This window comes from Salvelinus sp. IW2-2015, linkage group LG6.1 (genome assembly GCF_002910315.2).
Source record: "Salvelinus sp. IW2-2015 linkage group LG6.1, ASM291031v2, whole genome shotgun sequence".
Classification (NCBI taxonomy): domain Eukaryota; kingdom Metazoa; phylum Chordata; class Actinopteri; order Salmoniformes; family Salmonidae; genus Salvelinus; species Salvelinus sp. IW2-2015.
Window position 1 is genome coordinate 14,198,637 of NC_036845.1, and position 19,047 is coordinate 14,217,683.

Genomic DNA, 19,047 nt, shown 5'->3' on the forward strand with positions numbered 1-19,047 from the left:
CATACTGGACTGGTAAGGAGCACTGCTATAACTATTATTAGTAGTAGAATTATAATGATTTAAACATTTGAACAAGTTGGGAAAACCCTTCAGTTAACTACTGTACCTATCAATTATCCAGTTGTAGGAATTATGGTTCCTCAATATACATTTAACATATAACAACGTATGCTATGTGTTACAGCACTACTTTTGGTGTCCCCCTCAGGAATTGCTCTTGAGAAAATTTAATGTAATTGTCCCCTCCAAGGTTGATATCAGATTTTCGCCCCTGGATGTAAGCCGTGACTTTATCTGGCTGGAACACCATCAACCTTTTTCAAAGAGATTGTTAACACCTTGTATCCAATGACCATGTGGGAGAAGGCCATGCATACTTTCTATCATCCCAACAAGAGCGACATTATACTCCAGCTTTTGTGGAAAGCTTTCTTATCATGAGTGGAGAGCCTGTGTCGAGGCCTAGCAGTTAATTTGGGTCATATGTAAACCTTCAGTCCCCCTGTCGATGTTTGATCGTAACAAGGAGCTTGTGAAGGATATCTGATGGGTGTGTCTGTGCTCTGTATTTTTCTAAGCATTTGTAACATAAGCAACAGCAACTTTATCCAGCAGTTATTGTACAACATGGCACTATCATCACATGGTGAGCAGGGCTTGTATTCATTTAGGCAAGGAGGGAGTCAGCATGGCATTCTCTCTCGCTCTCTCCCCCACTTTCTATTGGCCATTTCCTTTCAATTGGGCCTTTAAGTCCAGAGGGAAAAGTAGGGCCCGATAGAGTGAGGTATTGCTCTCACATGGTGCAATCTGTTTGAGTCACCCCAGACGTCTCTTTCTCTCCTCTTCACACACACTTCTTCTCTCTTATTTCTCTCTCTGAGATTTGTATTTCATAGAGCCACTCTGAAGTCCATTTTACATGCACAGTTTAGGAATCGGTGATAAAGATTGTCACCTTTTTCCCCTCACCCCCTCCTCCTCCCCCTCTGCCATTCCCAGATATGTGTTTCTGATGGGGCTCCAGGACAGGAATGAGAAGCTGTTCTACCGTGTGCTGACGTCCGACACAGAGAGGTTCATGCCTATCGTTTACACTCCCACCGTGGGCCTGGCCTGCCAGATGTATGGCCTTGCCTTCAGGAGACCCAGGTGAGAGAGAAACACACACACATGCGAGCACTAACACACACACACACACACACACACACCACATGCATGCACACACACTGAATAGGCCTGGATATACAGTGGGGCAAAAAAGTATTTAGTCAGCCACCAATTGTGCAAGTTCTCCCACTTAAAAAGATGAGAGAGGCCTGTAATTTTCATCATAGGTATACTTCAACTATGACAGACAAAATGAGAAAAGAAAATCCAGAAAATGACATTGTAGGATTTTTAATGAATTTATTTGCAAATTATGGTGGAAAATAAGTATTTGGTCAATAACAAAAGTTTATCTCAATACTTTGTTATATACCCTTTGTTGGCAATGACTGAGGTCAAATGTTTTCTGTAAGTCTTCACAAGGTTTTCACARACTGTTGCTGGTATTTTGGCCCATTCCTCCATGCAGATCTCCTCTAGAGCAGTGATGTTTTGGGGCTGTTGCTGGGCAACACAGACTTTCAACTCCCTCCAAAGATTTTCTATGGGGTTGAGATCTGGAGACTGGCTAGGCCACTCCAGGACCTTGAAATGCTTCTTACAAAGCCACTCCTTCGTTGCCCGGGCGGTGTGTTTGGGATCATTGTCATGCTATAAGACCCAGGCACGTTTCATCTTCAATGCCCTTACTGATGGAAGGAGGTTTTCACTCAAAATCTCACGATACATGGCCCCATTCATTCTTTCCTTTACACGGATCAGTCGTCCTGGTCCCTTTGCAGAAAAACAGCCCCAAAAGCATGATGTTTCCACCCCCCATGCTTCACAGTAGGTATGTGTCTTTGGATGCAACTCAGCATTCTTTGTCCTCCAAACACGACGAGTTGAGTTTTTACCAAAAAGTTATATTTGGTTTCATCTGACCATATGACATTTCCCATCTTTCTGGATCAGCCAAATGTCTCTAGCAAACTTCAGACGGGCCTGGACATGTACTGGCTTAAGCAGGGGGACACGTCTGGCACTGCAGGATTTGAGTCCCTGCGGCGTAGTGTGTTACTGATGGTAGGCTTTGTTACTTTGGTCCCAGCTCTCTGCAGGTCATTCACTAGGTCCCCCCGTGTGGTTCTGGGATTTTTGCTCACCGTTCTTGTGATCATTTTGACCCCACAGGGTGAGATCTTGCGTGGACCCCAGATCGAGGGAGATATCAGTGGTCTTGTATGTCATCCTTTCCTAATAATTGCTCCCACAGTTGATTTCTTCAAACCACGCGCTTACCTATTGCAGATTCAGTCTTCCCAGCCTGGTGCAGGTCACAATTTTGTTTCTGGTGTCCTTTGACAGCTCTTGTTCTTGGCCATAGTGGAGTTTGGAGTGGACTGTTTGAGGTTGTGGACAGGTGTCTTTATACTGATAACAAGTTCAAACAGTGCCATTAATACAGGTAACGAGGTGGAGGACAGAGGAGCCTCTTAAAGAAGAAGTTACAGGTCTGTGAGAGCCAGAAATCTTGCTTGTTTGTAGGTGACCAAATACTTATTTTCCACACATAATTTGCAAATAAATCATTAAAATCCTACAAGTGTGATTTTCTGGATTTTTTTTCTCATTTTGTCTGTCATAGTTGAAGTGTACCATTGATGAAAATTACAGGCCTCTCTCATCTTTTTAAGTGGGAGAACTTGCACAATTGGTGGCTGACTAAATACTTTTTTGCCCCACTGTACTGTCACACACACAGTTGCTGCTCGTGGCCAGCCTAAACATTGTTTTAGATTTTACCATCAATTGTCAAATCATTTAGAATGCATTCTTATGAAACATAAATCCTTTTGAAACTTCAAACATCTGTGTATGTTGGCCTATTGCAGCAAAACTCTCAACCAAAATCAGAGGTGGGGCGGGTCTGTGTCGAGTTGGGTTCTACGAGTCCTTGGGCAGCTGAGGCCAGTTTACGCAGTTTACAGTGTACAGTTCACCTTGAATGGACTTGGCATTGCATAAAGCAGGACTTGCCTCTTCGGTCTGCTCAGTTATCTGTGTCTGTTTCTCCTCAAACAATTAGGTCCATGTCTCTCTGTCACCACTGGACTCCCTCATTAGAGTCATAATGGCGATCAAATGAATGTAACACACATTAGGACAATGTCAAGGAGCTGATCCTGTTTGGCTTGAACATATCTACACTGCGCTGTGTTGTAAAGATGTCGTGTTTGAGTCGTAGACAGTAGAACTAACATGGTCCAAGAAAGACCACCGCCAGTATTGTTCTATAGTCAACTACTGAGGGAGAGGAAGAGGGAGAGGAAGAAGGAGGGTGATGTTCTATTGGCTTGATTAGTACCTCTCAGTTAGAAATGCTCTTTCCCCTCTCACTCTCCTCTCACTCTCTCGTCAGTCAGTCAGTCACACACTGACGCACCGTGTGCGATCCAAATGGCACCCTATTCCCTATATAGTGCACAATTTCTTTTTTCTTCACCAGGGCCTGTATGGACAGTGTGGACTCACACTCACTCACTTTACCTCACTCATATCCTCAGTGAACTTTTCCTTGTGGGTCTCAAGTCTAAAACCCCAAATAAACTGATCATGACCAGGGATGCTTTTAATTAGTAGCGAATGCTAAATCCAAAGCCGTTTTATTTGAAATGCTTACCTTGGGCACATTTGAAAATGCGTTCGGAAACCTAAGCGCACACACTTGGAGTTATACAACCCCCTTTTCCACAATTTCCCCAGAACTAGCAAGTATGTGGAAAATATGTTGAGTATGCTTCTATGCTCCAAGCTCCCTTACCTCTGACACTGGGCTGAAGGAGTAATCTTATCTCCCCGCAGACCCACAATGCAGTGGGCCAAGACGCGAGCTGCCAGAGCCCGGGGGTGGGGAACTTGGGACTGGTAGAAATGTGACATTGGGTCAGTTAGCAGCAGGCTCTGTACACTCGACACACTGGAGAGGGCCAGTGGATTATCGCTGACTCTCAGACAAGCCTGGTCCTCAGCCAGTCCTAGACCCAGGCCTCTCCCCTCCATCCCACTGCTGGCTTGCTTCTGAATATAAGCAGGGTTGGTCCTAGTTGGTCCCTGGATGGGAAACCAGATGCTGCTGGAAGTGTCATTGGAGGGCCAATAGAAGGCACCATTTCCTCTGGTATAAAAACAAATATCCCAATACCCCAGGGCAGTGATTGGGGACATTGCCCTGTGTAGGGTGCTGACTTTTGGATGGGATGTTAAACGGGTGTCCTGATTCTCTGTGGTCACTAAAGATCCCATGACACTTATCGTAAGAGTAGGAGTGTTAACCCTGGTGTCCTGTCTAAATTCCCAATCTGGCCCTCATACTATCACGGTCACCTAATCATCCCCAGCTTACAATTGGCTCCTTCATCCCCCCTCCTCTCCCCTGTAACTATTCCCTAGGTTGTTGCTGTAAATGAGAATGTGTTCTCTGTCAACTTACCTGGTTAAATAAAAATAAATAAACCTAGCCCAGGGAGGGGGGTGGAGGAGGCGGGTGAAGTTGTGGAGAACCCAGGGTTGTAAAAGCATTATTGCTGAAACTGATAGGGAACTCACCAGCCTGGTCTCATAGACTAGACGTAACATAGTAAATGTAAATCCGGGACAGCCAAATTAGTATGATATGTGATGTTTGGAAAGTTTTTTATAGGGGGTAGTTCAGCTTTAATATTGCAGATAGATTGTAGCTTCCATCAATGTAATTGTCTGCATCATTTCCCCCATATTTATTTTTTGTAAATATATTTTCATTCATTATTTTCCCCTATTCCTACCACCCCTCCCTTAATTGGAGTAAACTAATGGCTTCCACTTCCGGTTTATACATACTATATACATTTTACGGACACAATGTATTTTACTATAGTTATCTTTTGTTTGTTTTTAATCCCATCCTTCAGCTACCCTCAACCCCTCCCCTATATCTGTGCTGTTTCACAAAAGTTCTGAACCTACATACATTTTACGGACACAGTATATTTTACATGAGTTATCTTGTTTATTTTAGTCCCATCCTTCAACTCCACTCAACCGCTCCCCTCTATCTCTTAACACCATACAGTTTTGATTTCTATTTGCCATATATTTTTCAACAGTGCTGTGATGAATCACAAAAGTTCTCAACCTTTCTATTCTCATAGTTTCTACAGATTGTAAATTAAAGATAAGCATTTTTTTCAAAAATTATTATTATATTATTGATCGATTGACTATGACTTATCAAATGTGACCGACCGGCTGAATTTGGTCTTGTGTAGCAAAATTTGAAATTGTGTTTTTTACATTGGATAAAAGTAGAGACTTAGAGCTAGAAAAGTCTATATCATACACTCCAGTTGAAGAACAATGGGAAAGTAATTCTGATTTTGAAATTTGATAAACTTGTAATCTCACTTTTGAGAAAATGGCCCTTGAATGTTTTGATAAACCAACTGGAGAACTCTTTGTCTACACCCATTCAGCAATGTTCTTTAAGGATTCACATGTGAGGCCATGTACTAAACAACCAAAGATTTCAAGACTAAAGGCTGGTTTATAGTACGTCTATCGACAGTTGTCGCAGTGACATCATGAACATTCTATTGTTCACATGTTCCAGAAGGCATTTCTGACAAAAAAAAAAGCATTTTGATAAAAAAAAGAAGCTTACATTCAAATGCCTCTCCTGTGAAGTAGTGACACGCGACATATGCCTAGTTTCCTGAAACAAGTCATAAATCACCCAGCAGTGCTATTTGCAGCGTTAGCTCCACGTACATTCTGCAATTTCTGAACCTGCGAAGAAAAACAAGCTACAGATGGACAGTACCAAAACAAATGATCTAATGATTCTGTCTCTTCACAGCTAAATCTGCAGAGCTGGGATGGTTGCATCCTCCATATATAGAACATTCTATTGGTTGCAATAATTTTGAATAATTATTTAAATTGAAAACTTCTAGGTTTTGAATACGGCATCGTTTTGTGTATCAGTTCATTAACCATGTGCCATAGAATCGGTACATCGAAAATCTCTTCCCAACTTCCGGTATGGTTACACAGGACAGAAGGTTACTTAAGGCAAAAACAAAAGTAGGGTGGTTGGTCATTTTAGCTAATTAGCTAAGTTTAAGTACTTTTTAGCTACTTTCCAACTACTTAGCATGTTACCTAACCCTTCCCCAACCCTAACCTTAACCCTTTAACCTTAAACCCTAACCCCTAGCCTAGCTAACATTAACCACCTAGCTAACGTTAGCATTAGTCGCCTAGCTAATGTTAGCCACAACAGATTGGAATTCGTAACTTATCATACGTTTTGTAAATTTGTAACATATTGTACAAATTGCAAATCGTAACCTATCATATGAATTGGAAATCTGAACATATCATACAAAATGATTGATACCTACCATACAGTCGTGGCCAAAAGTTTTGAGAATGACACAAATATGAATTTTCACAAAGTCTGCTGCCTCAGTTTGTATGATGGAAATTTGCATATACTTAATTGCAAAGTCCATCTTTTCCATGCAAATTAACTGAATCCCCCCCAAAAATGTCCACTGCATTTCAGCCCTGCCACAAAAGGACTAGCTGACATCATGTCAGTGATTCTCTCGTTAACACAGGTGTGAGTGTTGACGAGGACAAGGCTGGAGATCACTCTGTCATGCTGATTGAGTTCGAATAACAGACTGGAAGCTTCAAAAGGAGGGTGGTGCTTGGAATCATTGTTCTTCCTCTGTCAATCATGGTTACCTGCAAGGAAACACGTGCCGTCATCATTGCTTTGCACAAAAAGGGCTTTACATGCAAGGATATTGCTGCCAGTAAGATTGCACCTAAATCAACCATATATCGGATCATCAAGAACTTCAAGGAGAGCGGTTCAATTGTTGTGAAGAAGGCTTCAGGGCGCCCAAGGAAGTCCAGCAAGCGCCAGGACTGTCTCCTAAAGTTGATTCAGCTGCGGGATCGGGGCACCGCCAGTACAGAGCTTGCTCAGGAATGGCAGCAGGCAGGTGTGAGTGCATCTGCACGCACAGTGAGGTGAAGACTTTTGGAGGATGGCCTGGTGTCAAGAAGGGCAGCAAAGAAGCCACTTCTCTCCAGGAAAAACATCAGAGACAGACTGATATTCTGCAAAAGGTACAGGGATTGGACTGCTGAGGACTGTGGTAAAGTCATTTTCTCTGGTGAATCACATGTGAGGCCATGTAATAGCCTTTGACACTTTTGTAATAGCCTAATTATACTTCAGTATTCCATAGTAACATCTGACAAAAATATCTGAAGACACTGAAGCAGCAAACTTTGTGAAAATTAATATTTGTGTCATTCTCAATTTTTGGCCACGACTGTACATACCATACGAAACGTAAAATATCATACGAATTCGAGTGTCCTGGACATTTACTATCGTACGTCTACCCCTGAGTCAAGGTTAAACTCAGTCTAGATTCACAGGGAACTCAGTCGGGGAGCTCGAGCCTGCATGTACTGTATATAGATCACATAGCCTCTCAGAGCACCTTTTCTATGGTCAACTGGTCTTATAGGGACAACTTAGCTGTCTCTGTTATCACGATCTTTGTCTACATACAGTTGAAATCGGAAGTTTACATACACTTAGGTTGGAGTCATTAAAACTCGTTTTTCAACCACTCCACAAATTTCTTGTTGACAAACTAGTTTTGCAAGTCGGTTAGGACATCTACTTTGTGCATGACACAAGTAATTTTGCCAACAATTGTATACAGACAGATTATTTCACTTATAATTCCCTGTATCTCAATTCCAATGGGTCAGCAGTTTACATACACTAAGTTCATGTTATGGCTTTAGAAGCTTCTGATAGGCTAATTGAAATAATTTGAGTCAATTGGAGGTGTACCTGTGGATGCATTTCAAGGCCTACCTTCAAACTCAGTGCCCCTTTGCTTGACATCATGGGAAAATCAAAAGAAATCAGCCAAGACCTCAGATTTTTTTTTTGTAGACCTCCACAAGTCTGGTTCATCCTTGGGAGCAATCAAATGCCTGAAGGTACCACGTTCATCTGTACAAACAATAGTACGCAAGTATAAACTCCATGGGACCACGCAGCCGTCGCACCGCTCCGGAAGGAGATGTGTTCTGTCTCCTAGAGATGAATGTACTTTGGTGCAATAAGTGCAAATCATTCCCAGAACAACAGCAATGGACCTTGTGAAGATGCTGGAGGAAACGGGTACAAAAGTATCTATATCCACAGTAAAATGAGTCCTATATTGACATAATCTGAAAGGCCGCTCAGGAAGAAGCCACTGCTCCAAAACCGTCATTAAAAAGCCAGACTACGGTTTGCAACTGCACATGGGGACAAAGATCGTTCTTTTTGGAGAAATGTCCTCTGGTCTGATGAAACAAAAATAGAACTGTTTGGCCATAATGACCATTGTTATGTTTGGAGGAGAAAGGGGGAGGCTTGCAAGCCGAAGAACACCATCCCAACCGTGAAGCACGGGGGTGGCAGCATCATGTTGTTGGGGTGCTTTGCTGCAGGAGGGACTGGTGCACTTCACAGAATAGATGGCATCATGAGGCAGGACAATGATGTGGATATATTGAAGCAACATCTCACGACATCAGTCAGGAAGTTAAAGCTTGGTTGCAAATGGGTCTTCCAAATCGACAATGACCCCAAGCATACTTCTGAAGTTGTGGCAAAATGGCTTAAGGACAACAAAGTCAAGGTATTGGAGTGGCCATCACAAAGCCCTGACCTCAGTCCTATAGAACATTTGTGGGCAGAACTGAAAAAGCGTGTGCGAGCAAGGAGGCCTACAAACCTGACTGTTACACCAGCTCTGTCAGGAGGAATGGGCCAAAATTCACTGAACTTATTGTGGGAAGCTTGTGGAAGGCTACCCGAAACGTTTGTCCCAAGTTAAACAATTTAAAGGCAATGCTACCAAATACTAATTGAGTGTATGTAATCTTCTGACCCACGGAATGTGATGAAAGAAATAAAAGCTGAAATAAATCATTCTCTCTCTCCTATTCTGACACTTCACACTCTTAAAATAAAGTGGTGATCCTAACTGACCTAAGACAGGGAATTTTTACTAGGATTAAATGTCAGGAATTGTGAAAAACTGAGTTTAAATGTATTTGGCTAAGGTGTATGTAGACTTCCGACTTCAACTGTATCCGTCTCTGTGATTTTCTCTAACTCTTATAGCAGATTTATACGCACACGCAGCACCATCTAGATATAACAGTAATGAATTCCTGATGTGAGTTTGCGTGCATGCTTACGTGTGTGCGTGTGCACGTGTGTGCTTATGCCTGGATGTGCGTGTGTGTGTCTGTATGCTTGTCTAGACCATCAGAGTGGCTGAATAGACTGATATTAGCTCTCTAATCACTGCCTCCCTCTCAGGTATAAAGAGCACTCTGTGGGAGAGGCGCCCTGTTGGTCCTACCCAGGCTTACTGTCTGTAATCCGCTTCACGCTGACTAAACACGTCAATACTAGGCTCCACTGTAGGGGGCAAAGGTCAAGCCCCATGAAGTGTCAGAATAGAGCCGATTCACTGATCTCTGGGTGGGCTAATCGTAGGCAGAGAAGATAAACATTCACAACACTGAGGTCACTGGATCCATTACGTTTTGGGACCGATAAGCTCATAAGTGTAGGATACACAGGGCATTTTTTGTCTATTTCAGTTAAACTAATGAATTTGTGGCTAGTCACTCACTAAATGCAGGAGCTGTTTGCGAGCACAACTGCCACTAGTATTGCTACAACTATCACCACAAATGTTAATATCACAGACACTAAATAACACCAACAAAGAACCTTCTAAGGTGAGCGCTGATAACCAATCCATCTTATTAATAAAGATTGATTATCTTGGTTATAACCCCTTAGTGGATTCGGCGGTAGAGGTCAAGTGTCGAGGACTCTGGACCACTGCAATACTTTTTGTTGGAGGGGGAAATGAGAGGCCTTGAAGATAAATACACTACATGACCAAAAGTATGTGTACACCTGCTCGTCGAACATGTCATTCCAAAATCATGGCCATAATATGGAGTTGGTCCCCCCTTTGCTACTATAACAGCATCCACTCTTCTGGGAAGGCTTTCCATTAAATGTTGGAACGTTGCTGCGAGGACTTGCTTCCATTCAGCCACAAGAGCATTAGTGAGGTAAGGCACTGATGTTTGGCTATTAGGCCTGGCTGGCAGTCGGCGTTCTAAATCATCCTAAAGGTGTTCGATGGGGTTGAGGTCAGGTCTCTGTGCAGGACAGTCAAGTTCTTCCACACAGATCTCGACAAACCATTTCTGTATGGACCTCGCTTTGTGCACAGGGGCATGTCATGCTGAAACAGGAAAGGGCCTTCCCCAAACTGCACAGAACCGTCTAGAATGTCATTGAATGCTATAGCGTTAAGATTTCACTTCACTGGAACTAAGGGGCCTAGCCTGAACCATGAAAAACAGCCCCAGACCATTATTCGTCCTGCACCAAACTTTACAGTTGGCACTATGCATTGAGGCAGGTAGCGTTGTCCTGGCATCCGCCAAACCCAGATTTGTTCGTCGGACTACCAGATGGTGAAGCGTGATTCATCACTGCAGAGAACGCGTTTCCACTGCTCCAGAGTCCAATGGTGGCGAGCTATACAATCATGCCAATGATGGACAAGCTGTAGCATAATTAGACTTACATAGTCGAAGGAGATTAAAACAAAAGGCGAGATATAAAAGGACATTATTAACATACAGTATAAATGGCTATGCTGTCTTAATGATAAACATGAGATGAAGTTTCGACTGTGCTACCTCAGTCTGCAGGGGCAACACGTGCTTGATGAAGCGCCTCAACCCCCCCGGTAGAGGCTTAAGTGTTGTGATCCAAGCATTCAGGCCCACACACATTGCTGCTGTAAGCATGTAAGATGAGTGTCCTTTGGATCGATGAGCATTTAGGTTAAGTAGCTAAGTATAAAATTGCCCTCTTGGATGTTTAATCCATGAGACCAGAGAGCGTTCGACTGGGACAAGTCTTTGATAGCCGGAATGAGTAACTGCCATATTACACAAATCCTTTTATATGCATACGTTTGAGAAGTTAAATCATGTGACCTATTTTAGGACCACTTCATAACTTTGTTCCTTCTTTTGTCATGCATGCCATCACACATCATGAAGGAAACAGAGTTGTTGTATTGTAAATTATACAATCAGACTTCATAAAGAAAGAGAGAGGGAAGGGGGGGGTGGGGTAAGGAGGCAAAAATAGAGAGGAAAGGTTTGGAATTACACTGACCTCATGAGGAACGTGGCAAAACATTTGGGATTAATTACCTCACAGACTTTGAGGACCTAGTAAAACAATTTAGAGCATATGTCTTTTGGTCTGCTTGGTAAAAAGTTGAGACAGGATAAGCAAAAAACCTCCTCTCCTTTTTCTCTACACTAACCTTTGTGATGATAAATGAATTTCCACTGCAGGTATTACCTGACTTCTAACCATAGTCCCTCTCAGTTTATTCAGGAGACATGCACTGTGGTCAACTTGGAAATCAAATCACATTTTATTAGTCACATGCGCCGAATACAGCAAGTGTAGACCTTACAGTGAAATGCTTACTTACGAGCCCCTAACCAACTGTGCAGTTTAAAAAAATACGGATAAGAATAAGAGAAAAGTTCCAAGTAATTAAAGAGCAGCAGTAAAAAATAACAATATATACAGGGGGGCGCCGGTACAGAGTCAATGTGCGGGGGCACCGGTTAGTTTAGGTAGTATGTACATGTGGGTAGAGTTAATTAAAGTGACTATGCGTAGATGACAACAGAGAGTGGCAGTGGTGTGGAGAGGGGGGGGTGGGGGGCAATGCAAGTAGTCCGGGTAGCCATTTGACTAGATGTTCAGGAGTCTTATGGCTTGGGGGTAGAAGCTGTTTAGAAGCCTCTTGGACCTAGACTTGGCGCACTTGCCGTGCGGTAGCAGAGAGAACAGTCTATGACTAGGGTGGCTGGAGTCTTTGACCATTTTTAGGACCTTCCTCTGACACTGCCTGGTATAGAGGTCCTGGATGGCAGGAAGCTTGGCCCCAGTGATGTACTGGGCCGTTCGCACTACCCTCTGTGTAGTGCCTTGCGGTCGGAGGCCGAGCAGTTGCCACACCAGGCAGTGATGCAACCAGTCAGGATGCTCTTGATGGTGCAGCTGTAGAACCTTTTGACAATCTGAGGACCTATGCCAAATCTTTTCAGTCTCCTAAGGGGGAATAGGTTTTGTCGTGCACGCTTCACGACTGTCTTGGTGTGCTTGGATCATGTTAGTTTGTTGATGTGGACACCAAGGAATTTGAAGCTCTCAACCTGCTCCACTGCAGCCCCGTCGATGAGAATGGGGGCGTGCTCGGTCCTCTTTTTCCTGTAGTCCACAATCATCTCCTTTTGTCTTGATCACGTTGAGGGAGAGGTTGTTGTCCTTGCACCACACGGCCAGGTCTCTGACCTCCTCCCTATAGGCTGTCTCGTTGTTGTCAGTGATCAGGCACTGTTGTGTCATCGGCCAATTTAATGATGGTGTTGGAGTCGTGCCTGGCCGTGCAGTCATGAGTGAACAGGGAGTACAAGAGGGGGCTGAGCACGCACCCCTGAGGGGCCCCTGTGTTGAGGATCAGCGTGGCGGATGTGTTGTTACCTACCCTTACCACCTGGGCGCGGACCGTCAGGAAGTCCAGGATTCAGTTGCAGAGGGAGGTGTTTAGTCCCAGGGTCCTTAGCTTAATATCCTTTCCTCTTTCATTGCTGGATGTTTATTGGAGCACTTATGACAGGATTAACTGCTAAGGGAGGATTAACTCTTACAGTATTGTATGTGAGAACTCCAAGTCACCATAGGACCTTGTGGGTTTAGCCATGCTACTTGGCCTAATAGCAGACAACTTGTAGACGTTTGGTTTAGCAGGGCTCTCGTCTCCAGCGTCCTGGGTTCTATTAGGGTCAGTGTGCTGACACACAGCGTCAGGTCATCCGACTGAAGCTCCCTCTCACCTCCTCTGGCCAAGCTTTAGCTTGCAGTCCTGGAACGGAGCTATGCTGAACAATCACCACCTCCACTCTCCGCTCCGATCCAGCCATTTCTTTCTCTCTCTCCGGGGGAGGATAAGTTAGGCTCTGGCTCACACTTCTCTTTCTCTCTCTCAATTCAATGTGCTTTATTGGCATGACGTAACAATGTACATATTTCCAAAGCTTACTTTGGATATGTACAATGGTAAAATAACAAGAATCAAAATTGTCAATGGGACAACGGTAACAACAATAACCAAGGGTCAAAATAACCATACATTGCTTATTGTTCATAGAGGACATGTTCAGGTTGGTTGGTCTGTCAGACACTGTCCCTCATCTTATGGCAGGCAGCAATGTAGTGCGCTGCCAATACACAGCTTTCTGCGTCCTCGCCCAACAGGACGGGTAACCTATCCTCATCAGAGAGGTCTTTGAAACCTTGACTAAGGGTTTCAAATTTGGGGAAATGACACTCTGTAATTGATTTATATTTTGGACATTTTGTCAGGAAATGCAGCTCTCAGATTCTGCTGTTTTGCAGTCGTTGCACAGCCTTTCCTCTACAGGGAGCCGGGTTTTCCTGTGTCTATCCTTCTCAATGGCAAGGCTGTGCTCACTGAGCCTGTACTGTACTCTACTCTTTGTCTCTCTCTCTCTCTCTGGGGGAGGGTGACAAAGACTTTGGCTCACAGGAATGCTGCACACACAGGCTTCAGGGGAGAACTAAAGTGATATAGTGATTTCACTGCATCACTGTTTACAGTCAATTCAATAATCAAATAGAATTTAAGCACACTAACTTTACACTCGATGTGGCGTAAACATGTCAATGCCTAGCAAACCTTCAACAATGCATTGATTTACTGAAAACTAGCTCCCGGGTTAGTTCAGCGTCATCATACTGTATATCAATTCTAAATATAGTCATTTTTATATTTTATTGGATTCAGATTTACTCTACCTCTTTATTTTAAGTGCACATTAGTAGCAGGTGTTTTGGAACACGAGAAAATATATGGAAAATGGCATGTGATGTTTAGGTCCAAGAGAACCCTTTCAGTTCATCAAAGCTGAACGCCACACACTCTGCCTCTCCCTAAACACAATCAGTTCACAACACCCCAGACAAAGCTTCCTCCCTCCACAATACTAACTGGAGCTGGCAGAGATGAAGAAATTCCTCTCCCTTTCTTGAGGAAAGAAGTGGAACCATAAAGCATCAAGTAGGGAGAAATTGCAGAGTTAAATACGGTGCTTTATGGAATACCCTGTGTTGGCACGTCGGCTACTTCCACTAACTTTATTGTGTGTGCGTCTTTAATGATGTTGTTTTTTGGCTGAATCATTTTGACTGTGGAAGGGCATGAGAATACGATTTAGAGCAAGATTGAGAATTCAAGGAAAGATAGAGTTTATATCACTCGTGTGCATGCGTGCGCATGTGCGAATGGGTGTGTTTGCGTGTGTGTGTTGCAGTGATGCCAGAGCAAATGTTGGCAGAGTGTTTAGAAAGGAGAGGAGCCAGTGTTGTGCTGCTATACCCCAGTAGATATGTTTTAAGCCGGTGACCTGTCTCGGGCCCCGTTCTTCTGTGGCTTTTTAAAGGCCAGCTGTGTGTGTGTGTGTGATTTAACACATGACCACACGCATGTTACACGTATGACCGGGGATTCAGGACCACTGCAAGCGAGCAGAAACATCTTAACACCAAGCATTTATCTTTTCACGGAAAGGGTTCGCTGCTGGTTTGTTGAATCCAGCTTTGTTTCCCACAGGGAGAATGGAAAAACCCGAAACACAAAAGCCCCATTCGCATTCCAACTCCCAACCTTATTGGCACAGCATCATCTGCAGTCTCTGCCTCTCTTTCTCCTTTCTCTCCGAACCGGGCTAAAAACCCATGTTGCCAATCTGAGGAATTCATCTATATATCAGGAGCATGACATTTCATATGCAACACAATTGACTGTATATAAAGAGCTGTTATACCAAATGAGCCAGATTCAAGCTTCAGTAGCAGGACTCGATGCATTTTCAATCTCAATACAACTGTCGTGTTGCATGGATATCCCTAGCTACAGTACATCATTTTTGAATTACTTTCCCAAACTATCCATTTCATGATGATTAATAAAATCCATGCTGAGGGATTGGTTGTTTGGGCCATGTGCTCTACTGAACCTGATGCTCCATGGAAGTCTACGGTCACTGAGTCTACAACCCACATGGTTAACTTTAGTCACTGTTTTTCCAGCTCTGGCACTTCAGGCTTCAGCTCTGGATACACACTTTTTCCCCAAACAAAGAAGTCGAGTTTAGTACAGCCAATGTCCAAGGGTTTAATGGTTTCAAGGTTAAGCCAAGTCACTGATTAAACCAGGGGTGGGCAACTCCAGTCCTCGAGGGCCTGATTGGTGTCACACTTTTTCTCCATCCCTAGCAAACACAGCTGATTTAATCAAATTGCATTCTAAACTAAAGATCATGATTAGGTGATTATTGGAGTCAGGTGTGTTAGCTGAGGCTGGGGCAAAACTGTGACACCAATCAGGCCCTCAAGGACTGGAGTTGCCCACCCCTGGATTAAACCATTGTCAGGCAAGGCAACAATAAACATGTTGTCCCACACGAATGATGCAGCGCCCTTGGGCCAATCAGTGTAAATGATGGATCTCTATGGCAAGACGCATCATTCACCCAAGTTTGGTCAAAATTGAGCCAGTGGTGTCTGAGATATCATGTGGGTTAGCTACTCACATCCCTGAGCATGTGTAAAATGTCATCACTTTGAGTCAAACAGATAAAGAGATATAAACATGTGGCCATTATAGAACCATCGTGTGGTCGATATTTTAGTCAGTCATTTAGCATATGAATGTTCTTGCGTATGTTAAGTCTTGAGTGTTTGCAACGTGTGTACCAAATTTTGTTACAATACGAATATCCTTGAATGATTTTTAGATGCATTTATGTGCCCGACCACGCCCACGTGAATGTTTATTGGTCAATGGCGGGGGTTAGAACCGGTTCAGGGAACAGAACCCAAAACAGTGTTCTCATTTTTCAAGGAACAGAAATGGAACCTGGTACGAAAGTGATCCATACTGTTCCGTTATTTTAAAATCATGGGAACTGGTTGATAACATTGTTTAACCTTCCAGTCATTTTTTTCGAGTCCCACAACACAATGCAACAAAGCTCCTATGCAAAGCCCTCTCTGTTACTCAGAAACGTATTCCAGTGTCTGCCTGTGTTTAGGCTACTTGCCCCACCCCCCTCCGAAGCATAGGCTACTGTACTGATATTACACATTTGATTCAGAAGATGGGGAGGGATACTTTTAATTAGCTGGAAAATAATGGATTCACTTTTTAAATGTTAGTTAAGGATACTATATGTCTAGTTATCACGTTTCACATTGGATTTATTAACTACAAAAGGGTCAATCGTTTTACCCTTTTAATGTTCAAAGTTCCTCCATAGGAACTTGATCCACAACACGGGGGCCCCTCAGGGGTGCGTGCTCAGTCCCCCCCTGTACTTCCTGTTTACTCATGACTGCATGGCCAGGCGCAACTCCAACACCATCATTAAGTTTGCTGATGACACAACAGTGGTAGGCCTGATCACGAAAATGATGAGACAGCCTATAGGGAGGATGTCAGAGACCTGACCATGTGGTGCAAGGACAACAACCTCTCCCTCAACCTGATCAAGACAAAGGAGATGATTGTGGACTACAGGAAAAAGAGGACCGAACACGCCCCCATTCTCATCGACGGGGCTGTAGTGGAGCAGGTTGAGAGCTTCAAGTTCCTTGGCGTTCATATCAATAACAAACTAACATGGTCCAAGCACACCAAGACAGTCGTGAAGCAGGCACGACAAAACCTATTCCCCCTCAGAAGACTGAAAAGATTTGGTATGGGTCCTCAGATCCTCAAAAGGTTTTACAGCTGCACTATCGAGAGCATCCTGACTGGTTGCATCACTGCCTGGTATGGCAACTGCTCGGCCTCTGACCGCAAGGCACTACAGAGGGTAGTGTGAACGGCCCAGTACATCACTGGGGCCAAGCCTCCTGCCATCCAGGACCTCTATACCAGGCGGTGTCAGAGGAAGGCCCTGAAAATCGTCAGAGTCCAGCCACCCTAGTCATAGACTGTTCTCTCTGCTACCGCACGACAAGCGGTACCGGAGCGCCAGGTCTAGGTCCAAGAGGCTTCTAAACAGCTTCTACTCCCAAGGCATAAGACAGCTAATCAAATGGCTAGCCAGAACTGTTTGCAACCCCCCCCCCACTACGCTGCTGCTCTGTTATTATCTATGCATAGCCACTTTGACAACCCTACCTGCATGTACATAATTATCTCAAATACCGGTGCCCCTCCACATTGACACATTGTCTCTGTACCGGTACCCCCTGTATATAGCCCCGCTATTGTTATTTACTGCTGCTCTTAAATTATTTGTTTTTCTTATCTTACTTTTTAACTTTTTATTTTTTAAGTATTTTCTTAAATCTGCATCATTGGTTAAGGGCTTGTAAAGTAAGCATTTCACTGTAAGGTCTCTTGCTCTCTCTCTCAGCCCCTCGGTTGTGCCAACTTATGAAAACAAAAACAGGGAAAACACAGCAGTTTAGTGTTATGGGGAATTGATGGCTCATTATTGACTAGGCCTATTCTCCATCTGTGTGTGTGTGTGTGTGTGTGTGTGTGTGTGTGGTGTGTGTGGTGTGTGTGTGTGTGTGTGTGTGTGTGTGTGTGTGTGTGTGGTGTGTGTGTGTGTGTGTGTGTGTGTGTGTGTGTGTGTGTGGTGGTTGGTTGTGTGTGTGTGTGTTGTGCATCTTCACCAATGTGTGTGTGTATCTGTAAGGTGCCAAATGGGTGTGCATCACTCACTCAGCACATGTGACAAATCAAATCTGATTTGATTTGAGGCCGCTCCTCCTATAGGTATAATTCTGTGGACGTAATTCAGATAATGCATGCCATAACAAGATGCCCAGCACTTCAAGCTTCCTCCTCAACCCTCTCTCCCCACCCTCAAAATTTCAGTCACTTCTTGTGCCATAGACTACAATTGTCTGTCCATCACCCATGTAAACAACTAGCTTGCCTGCTCTATCAGTACTGATTGGTGAAGTAATTTAATGAACTAAATGTTTAAAAAAATGTTGATTTCACAGATAAAAAATGGAACAGAAAGGAATCATTAAAATATGTACTTTTTGTAGGGTTCGAACTAGTTCAGAACTTTATTTTGCTGGTCGGAACAGGGGAACCAAATGGAAGAAATTGTGGTTCTGTTCAGAACATAATGATTGGCAAATAATTTCTGTTCCAACCCCTGCTAGAAAACCTATTGTATATTTGTCAGAACTGGAAATAAAACTCCCTGATGTGGTTTGAACTTATGGACATCCGTCTTGAACCTTATATCCTCTATTACACGCTACATTTAAAGGGAGGAATCAGCCATAATCAGTGTAAACATTAGTAACACTGATTGATAAGTCACATACTATATGGCACCCATGCACACACAGGCTCATTATCTTGCTCATACACAGCCACACCAAAAGTCTATTGGACATCAAATGTATTTTTATGTTTAGTTACAAACCCTGCCAGTTCCTCTATTCCCAGTCTGTCTCTCAATATGTTTTATAATGATCGAAGAGTAGGTGATCACATGCATTTACTGTACGGTCTGTCACTTCCTGGCATGTCATCAAAATGTGCCTGGTTGTCACCATACTTCTCCACCACCACCAATTTTGCTGGCAGTATGTTTGGCAATATATGCGATCAGAACATGCAGTGTTTGGATACT

The 19,047-nt window shown here is 43.6% G+C and overlaps 1 protein-coding gene across 1 annotated transcript in view; it reads left to right on the top strand.

Moving 5' to 3' along the window:
- LOC111965149 (NADP-dependent malic enzyme) overlaps window positions 1–19,047 on the top strand; it is a 118,241-nt gene that overhangs the window by 45,495 nt on the left and 53,699 nt on the right. Inside the window, exon 3 of the mRNA XM_023989169.2 lies at window positions 1,003–1,152. Within this exon, the coding sequence (XP_023844937.1) occupies window positions 1,003–1,152 (150 nt within the window). The remainder of the gene's footprint in view (window positions 1–1,002; window positions 1,153–19,047) is intronic.